At 40.5% G+C, this 21,607-nt stretch overlaps 1 protein-coding gene across 5 annotated transcripts in view; it reads right to left on the bottom strand.

Moving 5' to 3' along the window:
- The window catches only part of GCC2 (GRIP and coiled-coil domain containing 2), a 55,639-nt gene that overhangs the window by 7,160 nt on the left and 26,872 nt on the right, over window positions 1-21,607 (bottom strand). For 4 of the 5 annotated variants that reach the window (XM_075917908.1, XM_006114555.4, XM_006114553.4 and 1 more), the window contains exons 13-21: window positions 20,439-20,601; window positions 18,768-18,868; window positions 18,573-18,650; window positions 16,296-16,433; window positions 12,041-12,162; window positions 8,795-8,971; window positions 6,888-7,105; window positions 4,173-4,367; window positions 223-362 (exon numbers count right to left, since the gene is read on the bottom strand). In XM_075917908.1, coding sequence (XP_075774023.1) covers window positions 223-362; window positions 4,173-4,367; window positions 6,888-7,105; window positions 8,795-8,971; window positions 12,041-12,162; window positions 16,296-16,433; window positions 18,573-18,650; window positions 18,768-18,868; window positions 20,439-20,601 — 1,332 coding nt within the window. Of the gene's footprint in view, window positions 1-222; window positions 363-4,172; window positions 4,368-6,887; window positions 7,106-8,794; window positions 8,972-12,040; window positions 12,163-13,309; window positions 13,513-16,295; window positions 16,434-18,572; window positions 18,651-18,767; window positions 18,869-20,438; window positions 20,602-21,607 lie in introns of those variants that run through there. The other variant, XM_075917911.1, reaches the window with a different exon arrangement.

The following is a 21,607-nucleotide window of genomic DNA, read 5'->3' as shown; positions in this document are numbered from 1 at the left end:
GTGTAATTTGACAGTGTTATGTAAATATGTGGAATCTGAAAAAATAAACGGGTAGTAAAATTTTGCATCTCACCAGATTTCAAAACATTCCAGTTTGAATAATAAGTTTTGTGAAACAACTAATCTGTTAAGGTATCAAAAGGATTTTCTTTAGGAGACAGACAGACACACACACAAAACCTCTAAAGAAACATATCTAATATTTTAGTGACAGCTACTAACCTTAATTTGTTCCATTAGTATTGCATTTGTTGCTTCTGATTCATGAAGCAACCTATTCAAATGATCAGCACTTTTTGTTGTTGTGTTTAGCTTCTGGAGCAATTCTTCTTTGGTGAGTTCTATTTGCCCTTCAGGTGGTTCTGCAATTTAATATTTCAAAAGATTAATTTGTAGCTTAATTTACATTAGGACTGTTGGTTTATTATGGTCTTTTTTCAGAATTACACATCACAGTGGCAACATCAAATCACAGGAATGAAAAACGAGAAGTCAGGCTTCACCACCCATTCTTAGTCTTGCTGCCAAAATATTTGTCATTTAAGTTTGTAGCAACCAAACTATTTTATTTTTTAGAAACAGACTTCCGTGTTTCTTTAAGTGACTTGGGGGAATAATCTCATGTTCTCATGTTCCTGTCTGATGATTTCAGTTTTTCCTCAAAATAGTTTTTGGACTTGTAGTCATCTCTGTAATGGATTAGCTGATGTTCTACATTTCCTTGCTCTACTTTTTGAGACTTCAAAAGCAAATTCATGCACTTTGGCACAAGTTCTTTCTGATTCCATGTTCTCTAATGTGAATGGGATTGGACTAGTAAAGTCAATGTTCATTTTGCCTCAATTTAATAGGTGTTAGATGAAAAATTAGCTTTCTATGCAATATTGTGAGATATTTTCTTCATATGCACGGTTCCTACAGTTTACCTACTCATTCACTCATCTGTTCTCTTTCCCATGAAAGTCCCTAAATGTAAAAAAATTTACAAATTTGAAATAATCTTGGAATCTATGCATAGAAATGGTAACAAACATAACCCTTAATCACTATTCAAGGACAAAGCTTATACAAAAATTAATAATGTTAATGTACACTCAGTGCTAAGCAGTAGATAAGGGTTTAATGTCTGCAATACGAAGGAATCAAAACTTGTATTTCTAACCTCAAGGAGATATTGCACAATTTAGGTTGAGGCACAATTTAGGGTGAGCATTACCTCACCTAACTTTTAGGTGGCCTGCTGCCAAGTGGAATTCACAGTCCCAAGTTAGGAGCCACAGCTTTCTATACAATGCGCTTGGAGCATCAGGTACCTAGAAAAAGGACTTACAGAAGCCAGCATGTTGAGTGGAGAGACATCTAAGCTAGCCAGTAGGAAATGCTCAGGAAAGAGGGGTGGCCAAAATTCCATCCTTCAAAAGGATACAAGTGCCTGTCTCTACTTAGGTGTCACAATCATGATCATCTCCTGGGATAGGTGCTGAACCCAAGCCAGTCATTTTTGTGTATATACAACCCTGCCTTATCCCCTAGCCTATTCTGGTCTCCAGAATGTAGGTGAGCTGGGATTGAATCTCCACTTTGCCTGATGGATAGCAAGGACTTGAAGCCAACTCTCCCACATCCCATGCAAGTGTTCTGACCACTGGGTGAAAGGGTATTAGAACTCAATCTCTTTTGTTGAAGCTGTTTCATTTCTATAAAACATTTTTAAAATACTAATAACATGAGAAAGACACACCAACCTCTATTATCCAGTGTTTAGGACACTCCCCTGGGATGTGGGAGACCCTGCTCCACATCAGGCTGAGTGAGAACTTGAACCTGGGTCTCCCACATCCTAGATCAGTGTGCCAACTTTGAGACTTGGGTAAAAGAGCATCACCACCCCCATTTTCCTCCATTTTGTGTAGAGTCCAGTATAGAGGATATGATCTATGCTGGCCTCTGATTAGGTCTATTGCATGAGGTCTTTCAAGCGAGATCTTACTTTCTGAATCCCACTGATGCTTAAGTGTGGAACTGCTTGGTGGTTGACTGAGGCAGCTATACACATGTCCAAAGGCAGAACTTTAGGCACATGGGGGACCTTATCATTGGAAATTTAGGTGCCTATAAGGTTAGGCAGCAACTAGGCAGGGATTGTGAGGATCTAGATTTGGGACTTAGGCATCCAAAGTGGCTGTCAGGTACTCAAGTCTCTATTAAGAATCCCACCCAACACTGTTGCAACACCGGGGGGGGGGGGGGGGGGAGGAGGAGTTATGGTAGTAAAGTGGAATAAAGAATGACAAGCTTCTCAATGCTCTAAGGCGGGGGGGGGGGTTCCTCAACAAATGTTTTTGTGGCCACATAGTACAGCCTCCAACTCTTACTAGTGGCCACTCCGACAAACAGGGCTGGATTAACTTTTTAGCCTGGTATCAAATATAGTCCTTCTCCCCCCCCACCCCCCCCACCCCCAAGGAATGATTGTAAAAAGGAGAAGCAGGAGCATGGGTTGCCAGCTGGAGCAAGGCAGGGGCCAGGGCAGGAAGGATGGGTCCTCAACTTAAACAAGGCAAGCTCTGCAGGTAAGAGCCTAGTAGGGTGGGGGATCAGGGTCAGTCTCTGGAATGAGGGAGGGCCTGGGGGTAAGCACAGCAGGGCAGAGGAGGGGGCAACAGGATCCCCTACTCACCCAGAGCTGTTATCTGTCTCTTATCAGTCCTAGCCAGTTCTTTGTCTCTCACTGAACTGTCCTTCATCTAGCAGCAGCTTCCTGCCCTCAGGGGTGGACGTAAGTAAGGGATGGGGGTAGGCTAACTGAGTTTATTCCTGTAACCGGATTTTTTTTTCTAGTCAGCACGGCTAACCAGACCAGAAACTACCAGGTCTCCTTTTCTGCCAGAGTTTCTGATTGAAGAAAACTGAATACCTGGCAACAGGGGAGCCAGAAAAGCTGTGTGTGGGGGGGGCGTCATTTTTTAAAGTGAGAGGGCTAAGCCTTAAGGTAGCAGGGATGGGGATGGGAAATAAATGGTGGAAGGGGGGCCAGAGGGTTAAGGAGAGGACCTAGTGGGCAGGGCCATGTCTTCTGTGCTGTCTAGGTAGGGACACAGTCAGCTGATCCCATCCAAGTTTCCAACCTACAGTAGGTAGGCTAAAAACGGTGGGACCAACTGATTGTCACCAACCCCCAGCCCACACATGGGCAGAGATCCCCATTCCCAGCACATTGCATGGGTGAGGATCCCTGACATTGATGCTCCCTCATCCTCCCTGACTCACACCTGATACCAACAAAGTGTGAGCAGCTTGGGACCTCAGGGACCTCTTTGCTACCGCAGCCTCAGAGCTGAGCAAAGGAGATCTTAGCTGGTGGGAAGCTGAGAAAGGAGTGAAACTGGTGTATATGTGTGTGTGTGTGTGTGGGGGGGGGGGAGGGTGTTAAGAAGCCTTGAGTCAATCAGCCAGGAGCACAGGGGAGGGGCCAGAGAGCTGGGAGAGGAAAGCCTGCGCTGCAGCTAGTAGGCTACACAAGAAGGCGGAAGAGAGCCAGCCAGACAGGTGTGCCCTCTACTGTGCGTAGGCCTGGGACAATCACATCTTTGGCTCCATTGTAAGTCCAGTGTTGCTGACAAACCCAATCACTCTGTCTCTGCCTCTTGCGGACCTACAGCTAGAGTCCACCCAGGGAAATGTGGGTTGGGAACTCACTGGCCACTCAGAGTCCCAGACTCACTATGCCCTGTATGGGTGGAAGCAGAGAAATTGTTCAGTGGAGTGCCCCTGCAATCGAACTCCACAGACACCTCTGTTGACAAGAGCTGCCTCAGGCGCCATACACACTAGGCCCATGTGTCTCCAGAGGTCTTGCCAGTGCCTCTGAGGAGGCAGCGTGGGGCAGGGCGATGATCACTGCTGGCGGCACTATTGTAAACGCCAAGGCGGCACTCCTTGCTACCCCTGGTAACTATTCAGGAGCAACATCTGAGCAGTGCATGGAAAGTCTGCTGCTTTGTGCCTCCCAACCTCTGCTCATGTTTGGCCATACAAATATCTGCGGGTGGCCACAAATGCAGTTCTAAGGACAACTTTCAGAAGAGTACCAAGTAATACCGATTCTATAGCTCAAGTGTTTAAACACTTATTGGAAAAAAAAACAAAAACAAAAAAATATTCATACTTACCAAATTTTGCTTCAGGAGAACTAAGAAGTTGTTCCAATGATGGCATGTAGGTACTGGCAGAAGACACAGACTCTGTGTCAGTGGTTTCCATTCCTTCTCCCTCTTCCCTTGCTACAGCGGGCATATCAAGAAGAGGAAGGTCAGTGTTTCTCCGTTCTCGCAAGTTCTTCACTGGCACGTTTGAAACAGATGGACCTGAAAAAGAATGTTTTTCTTGATGGCATACTTTAATCAATAAGATGGCTGTGCAGTGGGGATGATCACCCAAAAGCCACTGAACCGGATGTGAAGGAGAACAAGAGAACAAAAGAGAGGGGTGAATACATCTTTTAGTGCTTGAAATTAAGGAGATGTACACAAGTAAATAAAGTATCATGTGAGAAGTTCAGTCATCCTTAAAGAATGAATACAGAATATTTCACAATGAAACACAGAGTGTCTTTCACTTTGAAGATACCACTATACGTAGAATCCAGATTAACAGGGATCCTTTAAATTGACTATGTGAAACAAGTCATTGGTGTAACTATTTTAAATTTGAATGGTGGGAGCAGTGAAAGGGACAACAGAGGAGTGAAAAACTGGCAGCATCCTCTAGGATAGGCTTGGGCAAAATACGGCCTGCAGGTCACATGTGGCCTGCCAAGCCACCGGATCAGGCCTGCAGAGGCTGCGGGGAGCCCCAGGCAGGAATCCCTGCTTGCCCCGCAGTCCTGCATGCCCTACAGAAACAAACCCCAGCAGCTGCATTTCTATTTTAAAACTGGAGGGGAGGGGGAAAGTTTCAGGAACCACCCCGCCCCCAGCACAATCCCATTGGCTGGTTTCTGGCCAGAAACTTGCCAATGGGAGCTGCTTGTTGGACTAACAGGCAGCCAAGAAGAACCACACCCCCCTCTCCTCCTCTCAGTTATTCACTGAAGCACATGGCAAAGCAATCAGGCTGGCTGGCTGGGAAACGTTTTAAGCTCTGAAAGTCTTAGCTCTGCAGGCAGGCAGGTAGGTTTGGCTACTGGTTAGTAAGTCTGGCCACAGCCCGCCTCTGGAGCCCCAGCCCCAACCCTCTGCCCTTCCCATTCAACATACCCAAACCCTCTATCCCCCTTTAACACTCATGCTCCCTCCCAGATCTGGCACCCCAATCTCCTGCCCCAGATCACAATTCCCTCCTACTCTACATCACATCCCAAATCCCCGCACTCCAGTCCCCTGCCCTAGGTCACACCTGCCTGCTTCACCCAAACTCCAGTCTTCCTCCTGCACCCTTGTCTCTTACCCCAAGTTCCCCTATGCACCCAACCGCCATCCCAGGCCCCGCATCTCCTCCATTAATATCATGGAAGAGAGCAGCCCTCGGCCACTTCCAAAATCTTGGAGTGGCCCCCTGTAAAAAAATTATTGCCCACCTCTGCTCTAAGACATTGCACTTAATCAAATGGCTTGTCTCATTCCGGTTTCTGATCTGTACCCACTCACCCACCCAAATCACAGCTGAAAACATTCTTGATCATATATTTTTTTCAGTACACATGCTAAAATACATGAAAGGCTGATGCTTAGCTTGTATCTTTCAAAAGGTAAAACAAGAGGTTTTTTTTGCTCTTTTGGAAGGGTAACCATTTCACATCACACTTGTTCATTTAACTATAATTAGTGTATGGTCCAGTAATAGTGATGAGGGACTTTTTAAAATAATGTTGTAGTGTGTTTCAATTTAGAAGCCAAACCTTAATGGAGGTTAGTGATTTTGAAAGTTGCATGTTGACAAAGAGAGACACGTCCACAGAAGAAATAAAGTACAAGGAGAAGCAGCATAAACACAAAGCTCCCTCCTCCCCTCACACAACATACCTAGATCCTGAGCTGGGGTGACCCTTCTAAAAATAACAGTATCTTAGCCTCCAGAATCAGTCTTCAACTTATTTTCTGAGACTGCCAATTCCGATGGTAATCTTGATAATACAGCCTGACCCATTAGGAAATGAGCTGAGACAACCAATTCACACTACACATGTCACTGAGTAGCGAAATAGCATTTTGGGATTACCGACTTCAGTTAGGTTTCAACCTGTGACCTGAGTTCAAAGGTTCTATTTCCTACCAGTACTCTGAGCCATACAATAACTCTTGCTTCTTAGTAAATTTTTAAATAAAAACCAGCAAGACAACTCTCATCTCTAACAGACACATATATTACTGCTCTCTTTATAGCTAAAAAAGTGTTTTATAACTGCTTGGGACAACATTTAAGAATGTATTACAGTTTACCACACATTATCATAGTCTCTTTTGCTAATCCAAGATCTAAACTACACATCTGTCTGCTGCGACGAGAAGTTGTAGCATTTTTTCTGTGCACCCAATCACTAGTTTTACTTTTATCTTGGAAGGAGCTGTCCAATGGACTCTCCAAAACCTGAGACAAAGGGACAGGCAGAATAATAATACTTACTAATAATTCCTCTTCCATCAGTAAGGAGACAGAATTCCAGATGTCACAGAGGCAATAAAGTGAGATAACTGACATAAGTACTATATCAACAGTTGAGAACAATATCTGTGCTTACGATTTTACATGGTAAATGTGTACACCATATGTTTTTGGAGATATTTGTATGATTCATCACTTTTCTGTGGCTGACCATCTGACAGTTGAATAAATATAAATAATCAACAAAAGGGATTTTTTTTGGCTGCATGATTAGTCAAACTTACCTCTTGTGGTAGGTTCACTCTTAAGTTGAAAGAATTGGGCTTCTACCTTGGAGAGCTGCTGTTGCAATGTCTCTACAGTCTTCCTATGCTCTTCTTGCAAATGCCTCACTTGATCTCGGAAACTGTTCCGAAGAGATTCATTCTGGGTTGTCAGCTGACTCACAATCTGTGCATGCTCAGATTTCAACACCATGTTCTCAGACTGTATTGTACAGATCCTGTGCACACAAAAACAATACTAATGAGATCTTCCAAATGTTTTTAAAATTTAAAATAGTATTCAACTCAGGAATCTCATTCATATCTTAGGAATTTAAGTGAAATAAGAAAATAAAAATATGGTCACATTATTTTTAAATGGTTAAGCCTTAGATTGCCAACCATGGGATAGGGTATTAGCTTACACTTATTCAGTGCCTTGAAAATTTATGGTGCAAAATAAAGATCTAAACATTTTAAACAAATGATTCTAGCTTCTATCATTATGAGATGTAGGATGATTAGAGGCACTGTGAGCTAAAAAGCTGAGCAGAAGACTAAGAACTTGTTAGTTCTAATTCTATCTTAGCCACTCATTCATTGTGGTATTGGGCAAATCACCTATCTGTAAAATGGACATAATTCTTGTTTAACTGTCTCACAGCAATGTGTGAATATTAGCTAATTAATATTTGTGTAATACTTGCAAGAAGCATTGTTACTATCGATGGTACAAAAATAAAGTCTGAATGCCTTTTTATATTTACCAATCGTAGGATAGGTAAAAGGTTGTGGACTACTAACTGCTACAATTTTTGACCAACCATAACGTGTCCAGTGACCTTTTAAAGGTTGTTTTAGCATTTGTTATACCTTTTACCTAAACTTACTATGATTCATTATTCAGCAGTAAAAAAAATTGTGCCAAATTAATCTAGAAACATATCTGTTTGAACCAACAACTGCTTTTAACAGTCTGTCTCAATCTAATAGTTATTTAGTCTTCATGCTAAATTCTTATAGTTTAGATTGACAAATACAGTTAAAAAGAAAATCTAATAATACTGTATTCTACGAAAACTGAAATGTTTAGAAATAGGAAATTTGCACAAACATGGAGAATATTTACCTAACAGATGATTCCCAATTATGGATTTCCCCTCCCCCCCAATAATTATGCCAAGCTGAGGAAAAAATTATGCTTGGTACTTCATTGCTAAGCAAAAGATCCAGTTCATTTATCATATCTGGTCTCTGTTTCCATGACCAACAGAAACTGGAAGTATCTCTACCCATACCAAATGCCAACACAGAAGTAGCACAGAAGTAGCAATAATGAGGAAATCCTGCCCGCTGTGACAAGAAAATAAAAGTTCAGTATTACACAGGGAAGAAGGAAGAGAAGAGGAGAAATGGAGTTTGTTGAAGTACCTGGAAGTAGAAAAAAATTAAGACACCGATATCACTGTCTGAAAAATTAAGTCACAGAAGCTCCCTAATATAAATAATGTAGTGGGGATTGTGGATAAGAGAATTAAAAAATGTTACCTTTCCAAAAGGGTATTATTTGGACTTTAAATTTCAACAATGGGATTCCCACCAGTCTGTCTGTACAACAATTTATGTAGAGGTCTGAACTCATTTTCCTACTCGGAAGTGGACATTTGCATCCGATTACTTCACTAGATTAAATCTTTCAATACAATGGCAGTTCTGTACATGGTACTTACAAGTAGCGAGAAGCACTCAATGAGCTGCAAAAATGTAATCTTTAAAGTATATGGTTAAAGAGAAAAAATCATGAGGACATTTGAATTCCTGATCTTTCTGAACACATTTATACCATTTCTATGAGGACAGAACAATTCAAAAAAAGGGTTGATACCAACTGCACACATAATACAACATATCTACTCAGAGAATCATACTTTTCTCGGAGTTCTGCCTCTTTTGCCACAGTCTCCTGTAACATCTTATTGTGCCTTTCCAGCAGGGTGTCATGTTCCGACTGCAAGGCTTGGAGTTCAGTAACACTGATTTGTAAATTATGTTGGGTGTCTTGCAACTTCACTTTCAATTGGTCGATCACCATTTCCATGTGTTCTCTAAGTAAAAAATAATACGTATTTTAAAAGCTTCAGAGGGGTAGCCGAGTTAGTCTGTATAGAATAAACTTAAACAACAAATAGTATGATAGCACTTTAAAAAATGTTAAGTGCTTTAAAAAGTCTTTAAAGAGAGTTATCCCATTTCAGAACCGCTAAGGCTGTGTCTACACTGGGGCACTTATTCCGGAAAATCAGCCGCTTTTCTGGAATAAGCTGCGAGCTGTCTACACTGGCCCTTGAATTTCCGGAAAAGCAATGATGCTCTACTGTACAAAATCAGCCGCTATTCCGGAAAAGCTATGCTGCTCCTGCTCGGGCATAAGTCCTTATTCCGGAACACTGTTCCGGAAAAGGGCCAGTGTAGACAGCCCAGTAGTCTTTTCCGGAAAAAAGCCCCGATCGCGAAAATGACGATCGGGGCTCTTTTCCGGAAAAGCACGTCTACATGGCCACAGATGCTTTTCCGGAAAAAGGGTTTTTCCAGAAAAGCAGCCTGCCAATGTAAACGCTCTTTTTCCGGAAATATTTATAACGAAAACTATTCTGTTTTAAGCATTTCCGGAAATTCATGCCAGTGTAGACACAGCCAATATGTATCATAATTATATTGGGTCAACTATTCTGCTAAATCTGAAATCTCTTTTCATTATACAAATGGTTTGAATGATTCAGTACTAGCTGAAATGGCAACAAAATACCTGACTTTGGGATTGTCCTAAGAACACGTCACCTGCTTGTGCCTCATTTTTCCTGGAACTTCTCATCCTGTTGCCTAATTGGGGATAGGGAGCTAAGAGAGAGTTTAATAATCCTTTCATCTTTAGACAAATTATGGAAGACAAAGCTAAGAAGATCTGGGTGGAAAGGAAAATGGACGAGTAGCTTTCAGGTTTAAAAAAGAATGGTCTCTTGGGTGTTTTTTGTATTTGTTTTGCACCAGCCTTGCAGGGGTATAAACAAGGAGAGTGTAGTGGAAAAAAAAGTGGGTTGAGAGGGAAGGGAAGATGTCAATCTGCAAAAATTAACACCAGAAAAACAAGTCACTGTGTTATATTCAAATAAACTGATTCAGGCAAGAGGAAAAAGGCCAATTTTGAGAAAAATATAACTTGAAGGAACTGCAAAGTTATTCAAGTTCTTAGTCCTGAGTGACGTGAATAATACTACTGACTTCTAAAATGAACTATTTGTATGGTTAAGAGTTGTAGAAATAAGTTTAGCTTCCTTTGAAATTTTATCCCAAATTTTTCAATTGTTGATCAAACTGTCCCACTTATAAATGTCTGACATTTCCCAACAGACCATGTCCAGTAGTAACACAACACTGCTTCCCATCAGAATTCCTCTGCTGGCAAAAAAGGAAGATAAATAAATGAGACTCCCTTGCAACTAATTCATTTCAAAGAAACTCATGTCCTGACTAACTATAGAATCTGATAAAGTCCTCTGAATTCTCAATATCTGTTTTTACTATAATAGATAACTCTTTAGATGCTGTTTTATAGTTTCTAACAGGGATCTCTCTAACAAATCATAGGACTCTGCTGGATCTGCAGCAGTATTTCCAGACCTCTGTCAAAAATCAGTTAATACATAATGATCCTGATTATCTTAGGGCACTGACAATTTTTTTTGGACAATGACTATCAGGAGTGGTCACCCTAAAACTGATAAAAATATTAGCGTAGATTCCATGCAGAATTAAGTCGAAGGCTTTCTGAAACTGCACTGAATTTGTCCGGCCCATACTTGCACTTACATTTTTTGGACTAGTTCAGTTCACTTCACCTTTTCACATCTGTGTCAGGGAAAGTTTACAAAAAGGGTAACAACCAGTAAAACCTTTGTATAAGCAGTTTTTTTAAATCACCATGTTAGAACATAAGAATGGCCATACTGCTGAATGCAAGTCTAAATTATATGATAGTAAGAACTGGATGGGCCCAGTTCCTGGAGCCTTGCCTATGCTAGATCTTTTGTTGATGCTAACAATGGTTCAGCTGTGCTAGTGAGAACAGCAGCTTTTTTATAAGCAAAATTGTAGCTGAAAACCATTTTTCAACAGTTCATTTTCATGTCACAGATCAGGCTTACACTCAAACTGTTGACCAAAAGGCAGACATGTTAGTTTCAGCTTCATACTGAACTTTAAGGGTCCCTCCCACCTCTGGGACAAGGAAAAAACCCAACAATCTGTACAGATGAAAAAAAGTGTTTTGCGTTTTGGTTAGGTGGAATAAGAGATTGGAAACAAATTAATTTAGTATAATACATTACTTATCTGTTTTCCTGTAAATCATGAAAATACCTTAAGATGTATACCTTAATACCTTAAGATAGCTATATAAAAACAAAATGTAAATGTATCAAACTCAAAGTGTTTTGCCAACAGGCATTATATGCAAACTAGAGGTTGCAGCACTATTTACAGAAAAAGGGGTATGGTCGACTTGGAACTCGAGTGATTTCAAATGAGTGGAAAATTAGATTCAGATATTAGACCTGTACTTGAGTTTTCCTGCCAATTTTTGGGGGTTTGAAAATCACAATACTATTCTCTCACCCGCTAGTATTTTTTCAATGGGGAAGACCCCACAAAAAAGGAGAAACTGGATTACTGTAGCATGTAGGAGACCTCAGGGAAACAGTGAAAAAAATTCTATTTTTCAGTGTAATGTCAAATGCAGAAAGTGCCTTAAATGCTAAATTGGGATTTTTAAAATCTTTCCGCTATAGTAACATGAATAAGTGAAAAATTTTAAGCTGAAATGTGATTTATAAATTGATGGCATCCTTTTAATGTGCTGTCTCTGGGTACTTCTATAATCCTCAATCAAAAATATTTAAATGCCAAAAAATAGACAGTTCTCAAAATTTGAAACAAGAATCATCACATAGATGAATATTTGACAGATTATTATTGTCAGTCAAGACTACTGAAGTGGATTTCTCGTCCCTCTGTCCCTTTATTTAAATATGTATAAAAAATAGTAAAAAAAAAAAAATCTCAATTATCTTTTGGGTTCACTAGCTTTTACTAGCAAGCACTTGAGACACAATTTTTACCTTTCTTGCTTGGCTCCCTCTGTTTCAGCCTGAGAAGCAGATTTATTCTTTTGTTGTTTTAAAACATTATGAACGCGGACTTTGTAGCTTTCAAATTCAGAAGTGACAGTAGTTTTTTCTATCTATAATGCAAAAGAAGTAAACCCTCAATTATATAAACCAGTTATATAAAAGCACAGTTGCACTTTTACTTTGTGATCTGTATGCATATTACACTGTTTAAATATCAAGAACTATGAATATTCCAACTGCATTTCCTTTTTTGTTTTGTTGAATACAAGATTAAATGGTTAATATATTAATTAAGACAGCAAGTTAATTTAAAATATTCTATGACTGGTAGATAAAAAAAAAATTAAGAAAAAGGAGGACAGTGTTAACCACATTTGTCTTTCAGACAGTTTACAAATACACAATTCTATACAGTTTTTATGTAATGTTCAAATAGAGCCAAAACAAATTACAAAGTTCTGAAATATTAAAAACAGTAATTCCAAAAAATGATGGATATGGAAACAGCATAGGCCAGTGGTCCCCAACGCTGTCATAATCAAACAACTGTTACGGTAGCATTCAGACCTGATTCTGAGTCATTCTGGTATTTTATTCAAGAAACCAAAGTGATGGAAAAATTCCACAGCTTGTTTCTATAAAAGAATATATACACACTTTATTTTCTGTCTTTTCATTATGTTTATGTTAAATTCACTTAACACACAAATTTAAGTTTGATGAAAATTTCCTGCCATTTAAAAAGAAAACCAGGTAGCTTCATATTTAACCACAACTCTTACAGGAAGAAGAGTGTGTACTAATCACATTGACTTGACAAGCAATGTTTTGTTTTCCCCATCTCTAAAAATACCATACATGCAGGATTTTCACTCTTCAATCGCAGTAAGAGGTTGGTCGAATTCCCATAGCTTGTGAATTTGTTTTTTTAAACCTTGAGGGCAACACAAGCCATGCCCTCTAGTGCATGTATAAATGTAAATATAAATATCTCTCCAAATGTTCCAGTCATGTTAACTGTGATTGGCGAAGGAGCTTCCACAGCTGTTACTATAGCTCTTCTGGCTCCAGTCATACTTGTCAATATGATTTTTTTAAACAAGTCCTTTACTTTTCCTTCCATTCAGGCATGTGAAAGTACTCTACCCCCAAAATATTTGATAACCAGCCTTTGTTGTATTCAATGCATCTTCACTTGCTCTGCCGTTTCTGCTCCTAATTTCTTAGTTGTGGGTTGGCAACTATCTTGATGCTCACCTTTGCATTGGTCATGTGCTCATCTTATGTGTCCGGACTCCTTTTCTTTTGCAGATGTAGCATCCTAGGAAGAGGGCTGGGCACACAACAGCTTCTTTCATGTCAATGTGGCAGAACACCACCCATGATGGATGCTTTTCATTGTCCATCACGGTATCAGCCATGATATGTAGAAATGTCCAATGAATTTTCAAAAGGTTGCCCTGGATAGCGAACAAAGTTGGTGAGTTGATTGCCTCCAAACTTTCCTTGAGGCAAATCAGACACGTTCCTAGAAGTCTGGCTTCAAAAAACTATTCCATTTGTAGCTTGGCATTTGACAGATTAGAGATTTGTATGCATTGGGCATTCAAGCAACTGATTTAGAAGACATCTACTAAGTAGGCACTACTGTCTCCAGTAGGAAAGGTTTGCAGTTGTGGTACAATAAAGGCCCAGATAGACTCCTTTACTTGCTCTATAAAAATTGCTTGACTGTTTTTTCTTCACCTGTCTCAGTCTATTGTAAAGATTAACTCCTTCCAGGAACATGTTTTTTGGGTTATGAACCAGTCTGAGCCAGAAATGCATGTCTGCAATCCCTTGTCAATTTCACACAGGACTTACCTCCTAATCTCAAATTAAGAAATGCAAATGCAGTCCCCATGAAAGTACCTTTCAAAAAACCCTCATTTCTGTGAACTTTTCTTCACTGACAGTCATTTTCTTTGTGCTAGTATACCTTATATAAGATTCATCTTTACAGGGACTCCCTTGAGGTTCTCCTCCAAAGTTAATGTCCAGTATTAGAAATCCTTCGGAGTGTATTTGAGAGACTAACTCCACCCAATTTTATTTTATTTAGAAAACAAATTTGCTGAGCAATGCTGTTTCAAAAAGAACTAAGTCCAAATAGATGTCCAATGGCATTTCACATTGTCATTATCTGGAAGCCATGTCGGGGCCAATTAGATGGATGTGTCCACAACAGAGAAGTGCAAAGCCACTACTTAGTTCTCTCTCCAGACATTTACTAAGTATTATTCCTTGCAGTTTCCAGAAGATGCTGTGTGCTCCAGAACTTTCCCTAAGAAGAATTTTATGTTAAGATGTCCTCTATTTTCAGCATTGAATTCTCTCTAATTGCTCTTTCTTTTGCTGGACTTGAATGTTGTTACACCTCTGTTTACACTATATATAAACAAAAGCCTCTGACTTCACATAGTTGGCATTACCTTTGCTACTGCTGTATATTGCTCCTGTACTTATGTTCATTTGGAATGTGAGAATCCTACACAAACATAGTATCTTCAAAAGAGAGAAAATTACTAATTTTGAACTCTGCTTTTCAGACGATGTTGTTTTTAGGACACTCCCTTACCTATTCCCCCCTCCTCCCAAGAGAGTTTGGAGTTTCTGGTTTGTGAAGTTATTTTCTTTTTCCTCTAAGGAACATGTATGTTGATCATCTTGATGTGATTTCTTTTTCTGGGAGATGTTTTATCTCTGTATCTCAAAAAAAAAAAAAACCCATACAAAAACCCAAAATCTTTTCCTGTGGGATGATAAAGTGACATCATCATGTCACTCTGTGTCCTGCAGCCCCTACCCCCTCAGCCCACCCTGTCTCCTCTCTGCTGCTAACCCCATTAGCTCAAAATGTGACCTGCGCCACCCTGGCCCTTTTCCATCAGCCAGAGGGGGCCGAGATGCCAGGCCTGCCTACTTCCAGAGATGGGGTTGGCGAGTACAGCGAGCAGGGGGCACAGCCCTTAGTATTAATTTAAATTAAATAAACAGGTCAAAGGTTTTAACATATCTCAGTCACGTGGTCTGGAGTTTGTATACAGAGACCTCCACCTACTTATGCTATGGCAAATACACTATTTAACTTTGTTAAAGGGTTTAAATAAGTTTTCAGAAAAGGAAACAGTTAAAGCTTTGAATGCATTTTAACAGGTTTTTTTCCCCCCTTCCTTTTTCCCTTTAGCTGGAGAGTATTTTAGAATGAAAAAAATCCTCTTGATTGACCACCTCTCTGATGGTAATAAATGTCCTGTTGGGGCAAAGTGAAGTTAGCCGAGATGGACTGATGCTGTCGTTGCTGCTGAAGTCTGATCCTGTTTTATCTCTAGTGGAATTTAGATTCAGCTTGAACTAGTAAGGCTGGCGATCTCATCAGGATCCCACTCTCTGGTCTGCTCAGGACATCATTCAGAATTCAGAAGTTGAGGATAGTGAAAGCTATGATTATGAAGCTCGTCTGTCCTTTCCTATTTTCCTCCTACATTTTTTTCTTTAAGGACTATAAAAGAAACAATCGGTGGCATACCTCATCCTCTCATTATTTTGCCCACCAATTAAGGCTAATATTTGACAACATTTTTGGTTCATTAAATTTCTGGTTCTGCATTTTTTTGTTTTTACCTTGCATGATTTCACGTTAGTCTTTGAGTTACACCAGTATGGCCTGTTTTTGTTTGGACTAATTGAGTCTCTATATCTGGGTCTTTTATACTGAAAGACATCTGACACGCTTTCCAGCTGCAAGACTGTGTAGTTCAAAAACTTACCTTTTCCATCAATAAAAGTTGGCTCAGTATTATCTCACCCAACTGGTATCAAACATTTGTTGTTATATCAGATTGTAAACTTTTACATATTTTTTTTACAACTGAGCTCACTATATAGTACATTTGTCAGCCCAATTACCACAACAGGGCCTCAAATCTGGTACAGCTAAAGAAACTAACTGGCGGCATTTATATTCCACTGAGGATGGTGCAAAAGAAGCAGCACAAGGCCTAATTTGTCCTCCACTCTGTTATTACTGAAAAATTCAAAAAACATTAAAAGTTATGAGAATTCCTTCCAGTTCTCTGTCAAGGAGCAAAGATCCAGGAGTGAGAATCCTGCAGGATTCATCTTTAGTGAAGCAAAACTGCAAATTAAGTATCTACCTCTTCTAATGGTCTAAAGAGCTATTACTTATTTTATAAAATAGTACCTTTGCTGTATTGCATTCTTCTTGTAAGGTTGAAATCTTGTGTTGGTAAGCACTCAAAGTGCGCTGGTGTTGCTCTAAAGAGGTCCGCAGGTGTTCTTGAATCTTGTGTTTTTCTGATGTTAGTTCAGCTAGCTGAATCTGAAAATGAGAACGTACTTCAACAAAACTAGAATTTAGTCTAAAGAATTGACTCTTCATTAGGTGAACAGAGTATGAAACAAAGCTCCAGATAGTCCGGTGATGGAAAACGTAGAAATGACTAGGTACAATTCTATTTTTAAAATTTAAAAAATATTAACGTGATGTTGGAAGCTATCTGAGCAGTATCACATGCAACACATATCATTTGAATTTTACTTAAAATTGAATGGCAATGTGTTTATTTAAAATACTTTCAAAAAAACCCAAAAAAGTTTAATTAGTTAGGACTAAAATGTAGATTAAAAGTATTTCCTTGTCATAGGACTCAGATTTAATAATTCTCTTTTGAAAGATGAAATATAAAAAGGAGACAGCAGCAAACCAACTGAATATCTGAACTGATATGCATCAATTCTGAAACATAAGCAGCAGTACTTAAACTTTACAGTGCTTTACACCAGAAACATCAGAGAAAATATGCAGAAACATAGTCAGATTCAGTTTTTATCTTTATGGAAAAAATTTATATAGACATTGTACTAATTACCCTAATTTTACCACTCATGCGATCACACAAACCCATACCATGATTTCAGCAATGTGAATGCAGATTTAATTCTCAAATGAATGGACTGTGAGAGTCAGATGTGCCTCAGGTCCTCAGGTGATGGTAACAAATCAGCCCGTCCGACTTAGTGTGACGGATGAACTGATCTGTAGATTTAAGAGCTCATCAGGCTTCATCAAAGGGCTAGAAGACAGGTGATCCTGAGTTTGAACCCTGCCTCTAGTACAGATTTGCTGCACAGCCTTGGTCAAGTTACTTCATCTTCCTGCCTCAGTCTTCCCTCATCCCTTGTGAAGTGGGGATAATAATATTTATACATTTCTGCCTCAAATAGCCATTTTAAGAATTAACTAGGGTCTGTGAAGAGCTTTGTAAATTTAAAATGCTGGAGCACAGGTAGGAACAGAGTGATAAATTTGGGGTACATATTGCTTTTCAACATCTGTTGGAGCTGAACTGAAAATCTTATGAGCATGTCACTGATTATGTTGTAAGCAATATGAAAGTGGTAAGGATTGTAGAAAAAACTTCTTTCTTACACATTTTTAAGGTTCTGAACAGATAGAAAGTGTCCTGGAACAACCTTAAGTGTCACAAAATGTAGTTTTTGTTTATTTAAAAAAAAAAAACCTAGGAAATTATTGCTACACCCTTGGTTACACACAAGTCAGGAAGCAAAGAAGAGTTGGATGGGCCTATGATTATCAGAGAGAAGCTACACTACTGAACCCACACCTGACTAGGGATGTCAATTATTAACCAGGTAATCAGTGGCCTGGCTGGGCCAGAGCAGCCTGCTGTGCTGCCTTGTCTGTCGGGAGGGGATGGCATACTCCAGCCCAGACAAGGGAGTCCCCAGCTGATCCTGGACTCCACATGGCAATGGCGCTTTGAAATGCCGCGAGGAGCCTGACACCAGGCTCCTCGCAGCATTCAAAGCGGCAGCACCGCACAGAACATCTGACCCTGGGCTCTGTTCAGCGCTGCCACTTAAGTACCCTCCTCTACTCCCTGCCTTGGCAGCAAGGGGGAGGGAAGCAACTATCTAATAAGCATTTGCTTGTCCGATAGTCGACTATACATTTACATCGGCCCCTGCGCTGCACTGCAGGTGGGGAGACACTCTTGGAGCAGTCCCTCACCTGCCCCCATTTAAGTTCAACTGCTTAAATGGAATTTTACATCCTTAGTCCTGACTGTGTCCACACTCTAAGGGAGGTGAACTACTATGATGTACCTCATAAAAATCACTGTAAGACTTTTCTCTTTCTAGAGGAGACACTGGTATGATTGTTTCCTCTCCAGGTAGCAATTTTTCTCCACGTGATGAGAGACTGGAAGAGGTTTAGCCCTGTGGCCAAATCAACAGTCTTCCAGAGTACAGTATCCAATAAAAACACCAACACAAATACAGTTTCAAATACGTTACTGGCCTTCTGAAGGCTCCAACTGTTTTCCCTTGGAGTAGTGATTTAGCTACCCCCTTAGTGCAATAGCCTATACTACCCCGTAGCATTCTTTCTGGTAGAAGAAAGGTTGTGCTAACAACAAAGTGTGAAGTTTCTTGCCTTATAGACTTCCACTTGCTGCTGATTTGCCTCTAACTCTCCTTTTAATGATGCCTGGAGTATTAGATGGTCATTTGCCTGTAGGATAAGACACCTTGGTTAATTTACAATACTTAATATATTTAAATTTTAGATCTGCAACTAAATTACAAGCATTTGGTCAAAAAAAGTTTATGCAATAAATTAAGCACTTACAGCTTGCCTTGAATCTGCCAGTTCTTTTTTGGTTTTCACTAGCAGTTGTTTTATCTGGGAGTTTCTTTCCTCATACTGTAGCACAGAAGATTGAAGAGAAGCTAATGCAGAAATAATTTTTTATGAGAAAAGGAAAAATTATTGTATAGCATGGTTTTATAAAAGTTCTCAAAGTGTTAGTCTGTATCTATAAAAATGAGGGGTCCTGTGGCACCTTAAAGACTTACAGATTTATTTGGGCATAAGCTTTTACAGGTATGGATGTAAAATCTCAGTAAAAAAAGTTAACTGGTTAAATGTAATGTTTAACAGGTTAACTGTGATCCCATGATGAGGGTGGGCACTGCTCCAGCCCTGCTGGAGTGGTCCCCTGCCCACAGCATGGTGGGCCTAGCCAGGTTGGAGCAGCTTCTCACCCATAGCAGGATGTAGGGCTGCTCCAGGTGGGCTGGGCCTCCTGCCCAGAACTTGATTTAGTGGGCTACTCCATCTGGTCTGGAGCGTCCCTCCACCTGTGACAAGGTACAGTGGGCCTGGCACATTTGGCTGAGCCAGGCTGAAGCTGACCCTTCAGGTTAACCAGTTATACCAGGAAGCATGCTGGTAAGGCACGTGGTTACTGGATAACTGGTTATCCTTTTACATCCCTATTTATGCATCAAAACCACTTTGTCAGATGCAAGTGGTTTTGACACATGGAAACTTATGCCCAAATAAATCTGTTAGTCTTTAAGATGCCACAGGACTCCTCATTGTTTTGTAACTGAAAGTGTTATTCATAAAAATATTCTAAGTCAGAATTTCCTAAAAATTAATGTTGGGAACAAGCAGATCATCAAGAGGTTCAACTTCTAGTTTCCAGATATCATGCTTTTTTTTTTTTTTTTTTTTTTTTTTTAAATACAAACATCTTTAAGCAAATACAATGTTTAAATACACCAGTGTTTTCGTAAATGTTTTAAGTAGATGGTGATAACCCCACCAGGGGTTTTCAGTCACTTAGCTCGTAAAAAGATTCAGAAGCATCATCAGCTCTCCAGCTCTGGGATTAACACTGACGTGAGAAATGTAGTTTGTCCAGTAAAATATCTGACTATTACTTTAGTGCATAGTAAACAAATGAACTACAGTAATTCATTTAACATATAAGAAACTATTTTCTTGGCAGCTCTTCTTGTCTGCTAAGACAAGAATGTTAAGGTATACACGCACTTAATGGCTACGTCTAGACTGGCATGATTTTCCGGAAATGCTTTTAACGGAAAAGTTTTCCATTAAAAGCATTTTCGGAAAAGTGCGTCTAGATTGGCACAGACGCTTTTCCGCAAAAGCACTTTTTGCGGAAAAGCGTCCGTGGCCAATCTAGACGTGCTTTTGAGCAAAAAAATCTCAGCTGTCTACACTGGTCCTTTTGCGCAAAAGGGACTTTTGCCCGAACGGAAGCAGCATAGTATTGCTGCAAAAAGCACTGATTTCTTACAGTAGGAAGTCAGTGCTTTTGCGGAAATTCAAGCGGCTAGTGTAGACAGCTGGCAAGTTTTTCCAGAAAAGCGGCTGATTTTCCGGAAAAACTGGCCAGTCTAGACACAGCCAATGTCTGTCTCCCCACCATGTTGGATATAAGAAGCCCTATTATAGATGAGAAATTTAAAAAGTTAATGTCTTACTCACTTATTTCTTCTTGTAGTGTTTCTTGTTTTTGTTTTTGAATCTTGATCTCTTGTTCAAGATCTTCCATTTTGCAATTTTTATCTGTAATCTTCTGATTAAGTTCTTTCACTAAACGCTCATAATCCGCCATTTCCATATCCATTAGTGTGCTCTTCTGTGCATCCTGTAGATTACATATTTCGTAGTCCCAGTTTAAAATTGCTTGGGCTGATTTGAAGGATTTTTGTTTTGATTATTCTTTATGGCAAAACTGTTCCTCAACTCCAATTTGTTGGTCTAGAGCAGTGGTCCTCAAAGTGTAGTATAGGGATGTAAGCGACTAACTGACTATCCAATAAGCAAATGCTTATTGGGTAGCTGAGTAGGAACTAGACTAGTCAATTCCTCCACTTGCTGCCTCTATCAGAGAGAGGGAGTAAGGGGTGGGCAGGGAGCATGAGCCAGTCTCTGCAGGGGCAGGAGAGGCAGGGTACAGCGGGGAAACAGCGTGAGCAGGGAATGAAACAGTCCTGCTCATGCTGGTCTGACTGCTGCTCCTCCCTCTCCCCTTGAAATGTACAAGAGCCCCTGCTGGCGCAGTGTTCTCCCTTTGAAATATACAAGAGCCGTGAGCGGCTCCTGCACATTTCTGAGGGAGAGAGGCAGTGGATTAGCGAGTGCCCCCCTTATCAACTAATCAAGTAGTCGATGGAAATTCCATTGAGTACTCCATTAGCTGATTCATCCAAGTTTAGCATCCCTTGTGTGGTCCATGACAATCTTGCAGGTAGGCCGTGGGTTTGGTCCCCTTCAGTGGGGAACCCATGCTGGCGCTCCAACCTCCAACCGCTGTGAGGTGGGAGTGTCCATGCTGGCTTCCCACTGCAGGACGGGAGGGGGACAAGGTGAGCCTTGTGGGCTGGATCTTGCTTGCGGTGGAAGGAGAAGCAGCTCCATGCTGTGTCGCTTCCCCTCCCCCTTGCCTGGGGGAACCGCAGTGCAGGAAACCATTGGCCTGGAGGTTTTCCCTGCTGCTCCCATTGGCCAGAATCATGGCCAATGGGGACAACGGAGGGTTGTCCCTGGGAGTGGCATGAGGCACAGAGCCAAGTAAGTGCCTCCATTCCCCTTTGTGTGCCCCCTGAACCTCCATCCCACTTATGTACCCTCTCTCCCACCTAAACCCCCAC

Source organism: Pelodiscus sinensis, chromosome 1 (assembly GCF_049634645.1).
Source record: "Pelodiscus sinensis isolate JC-2024 chromosome 1, ASM4963464v1, whole genome shotgun sequence".
NCBI classification, from domain to species: domain Eukaryota; kingdom Metazoa; phylum Chordata; order Testudines; family Trionychidae; genus Pelodiscus; species Pelodiscus sinensis.
The sequence above is the reverse complement of the archived record's forward strand: the minus strand, read 5'-3'. Positions and strand labels throughout refer to the sequence as shown.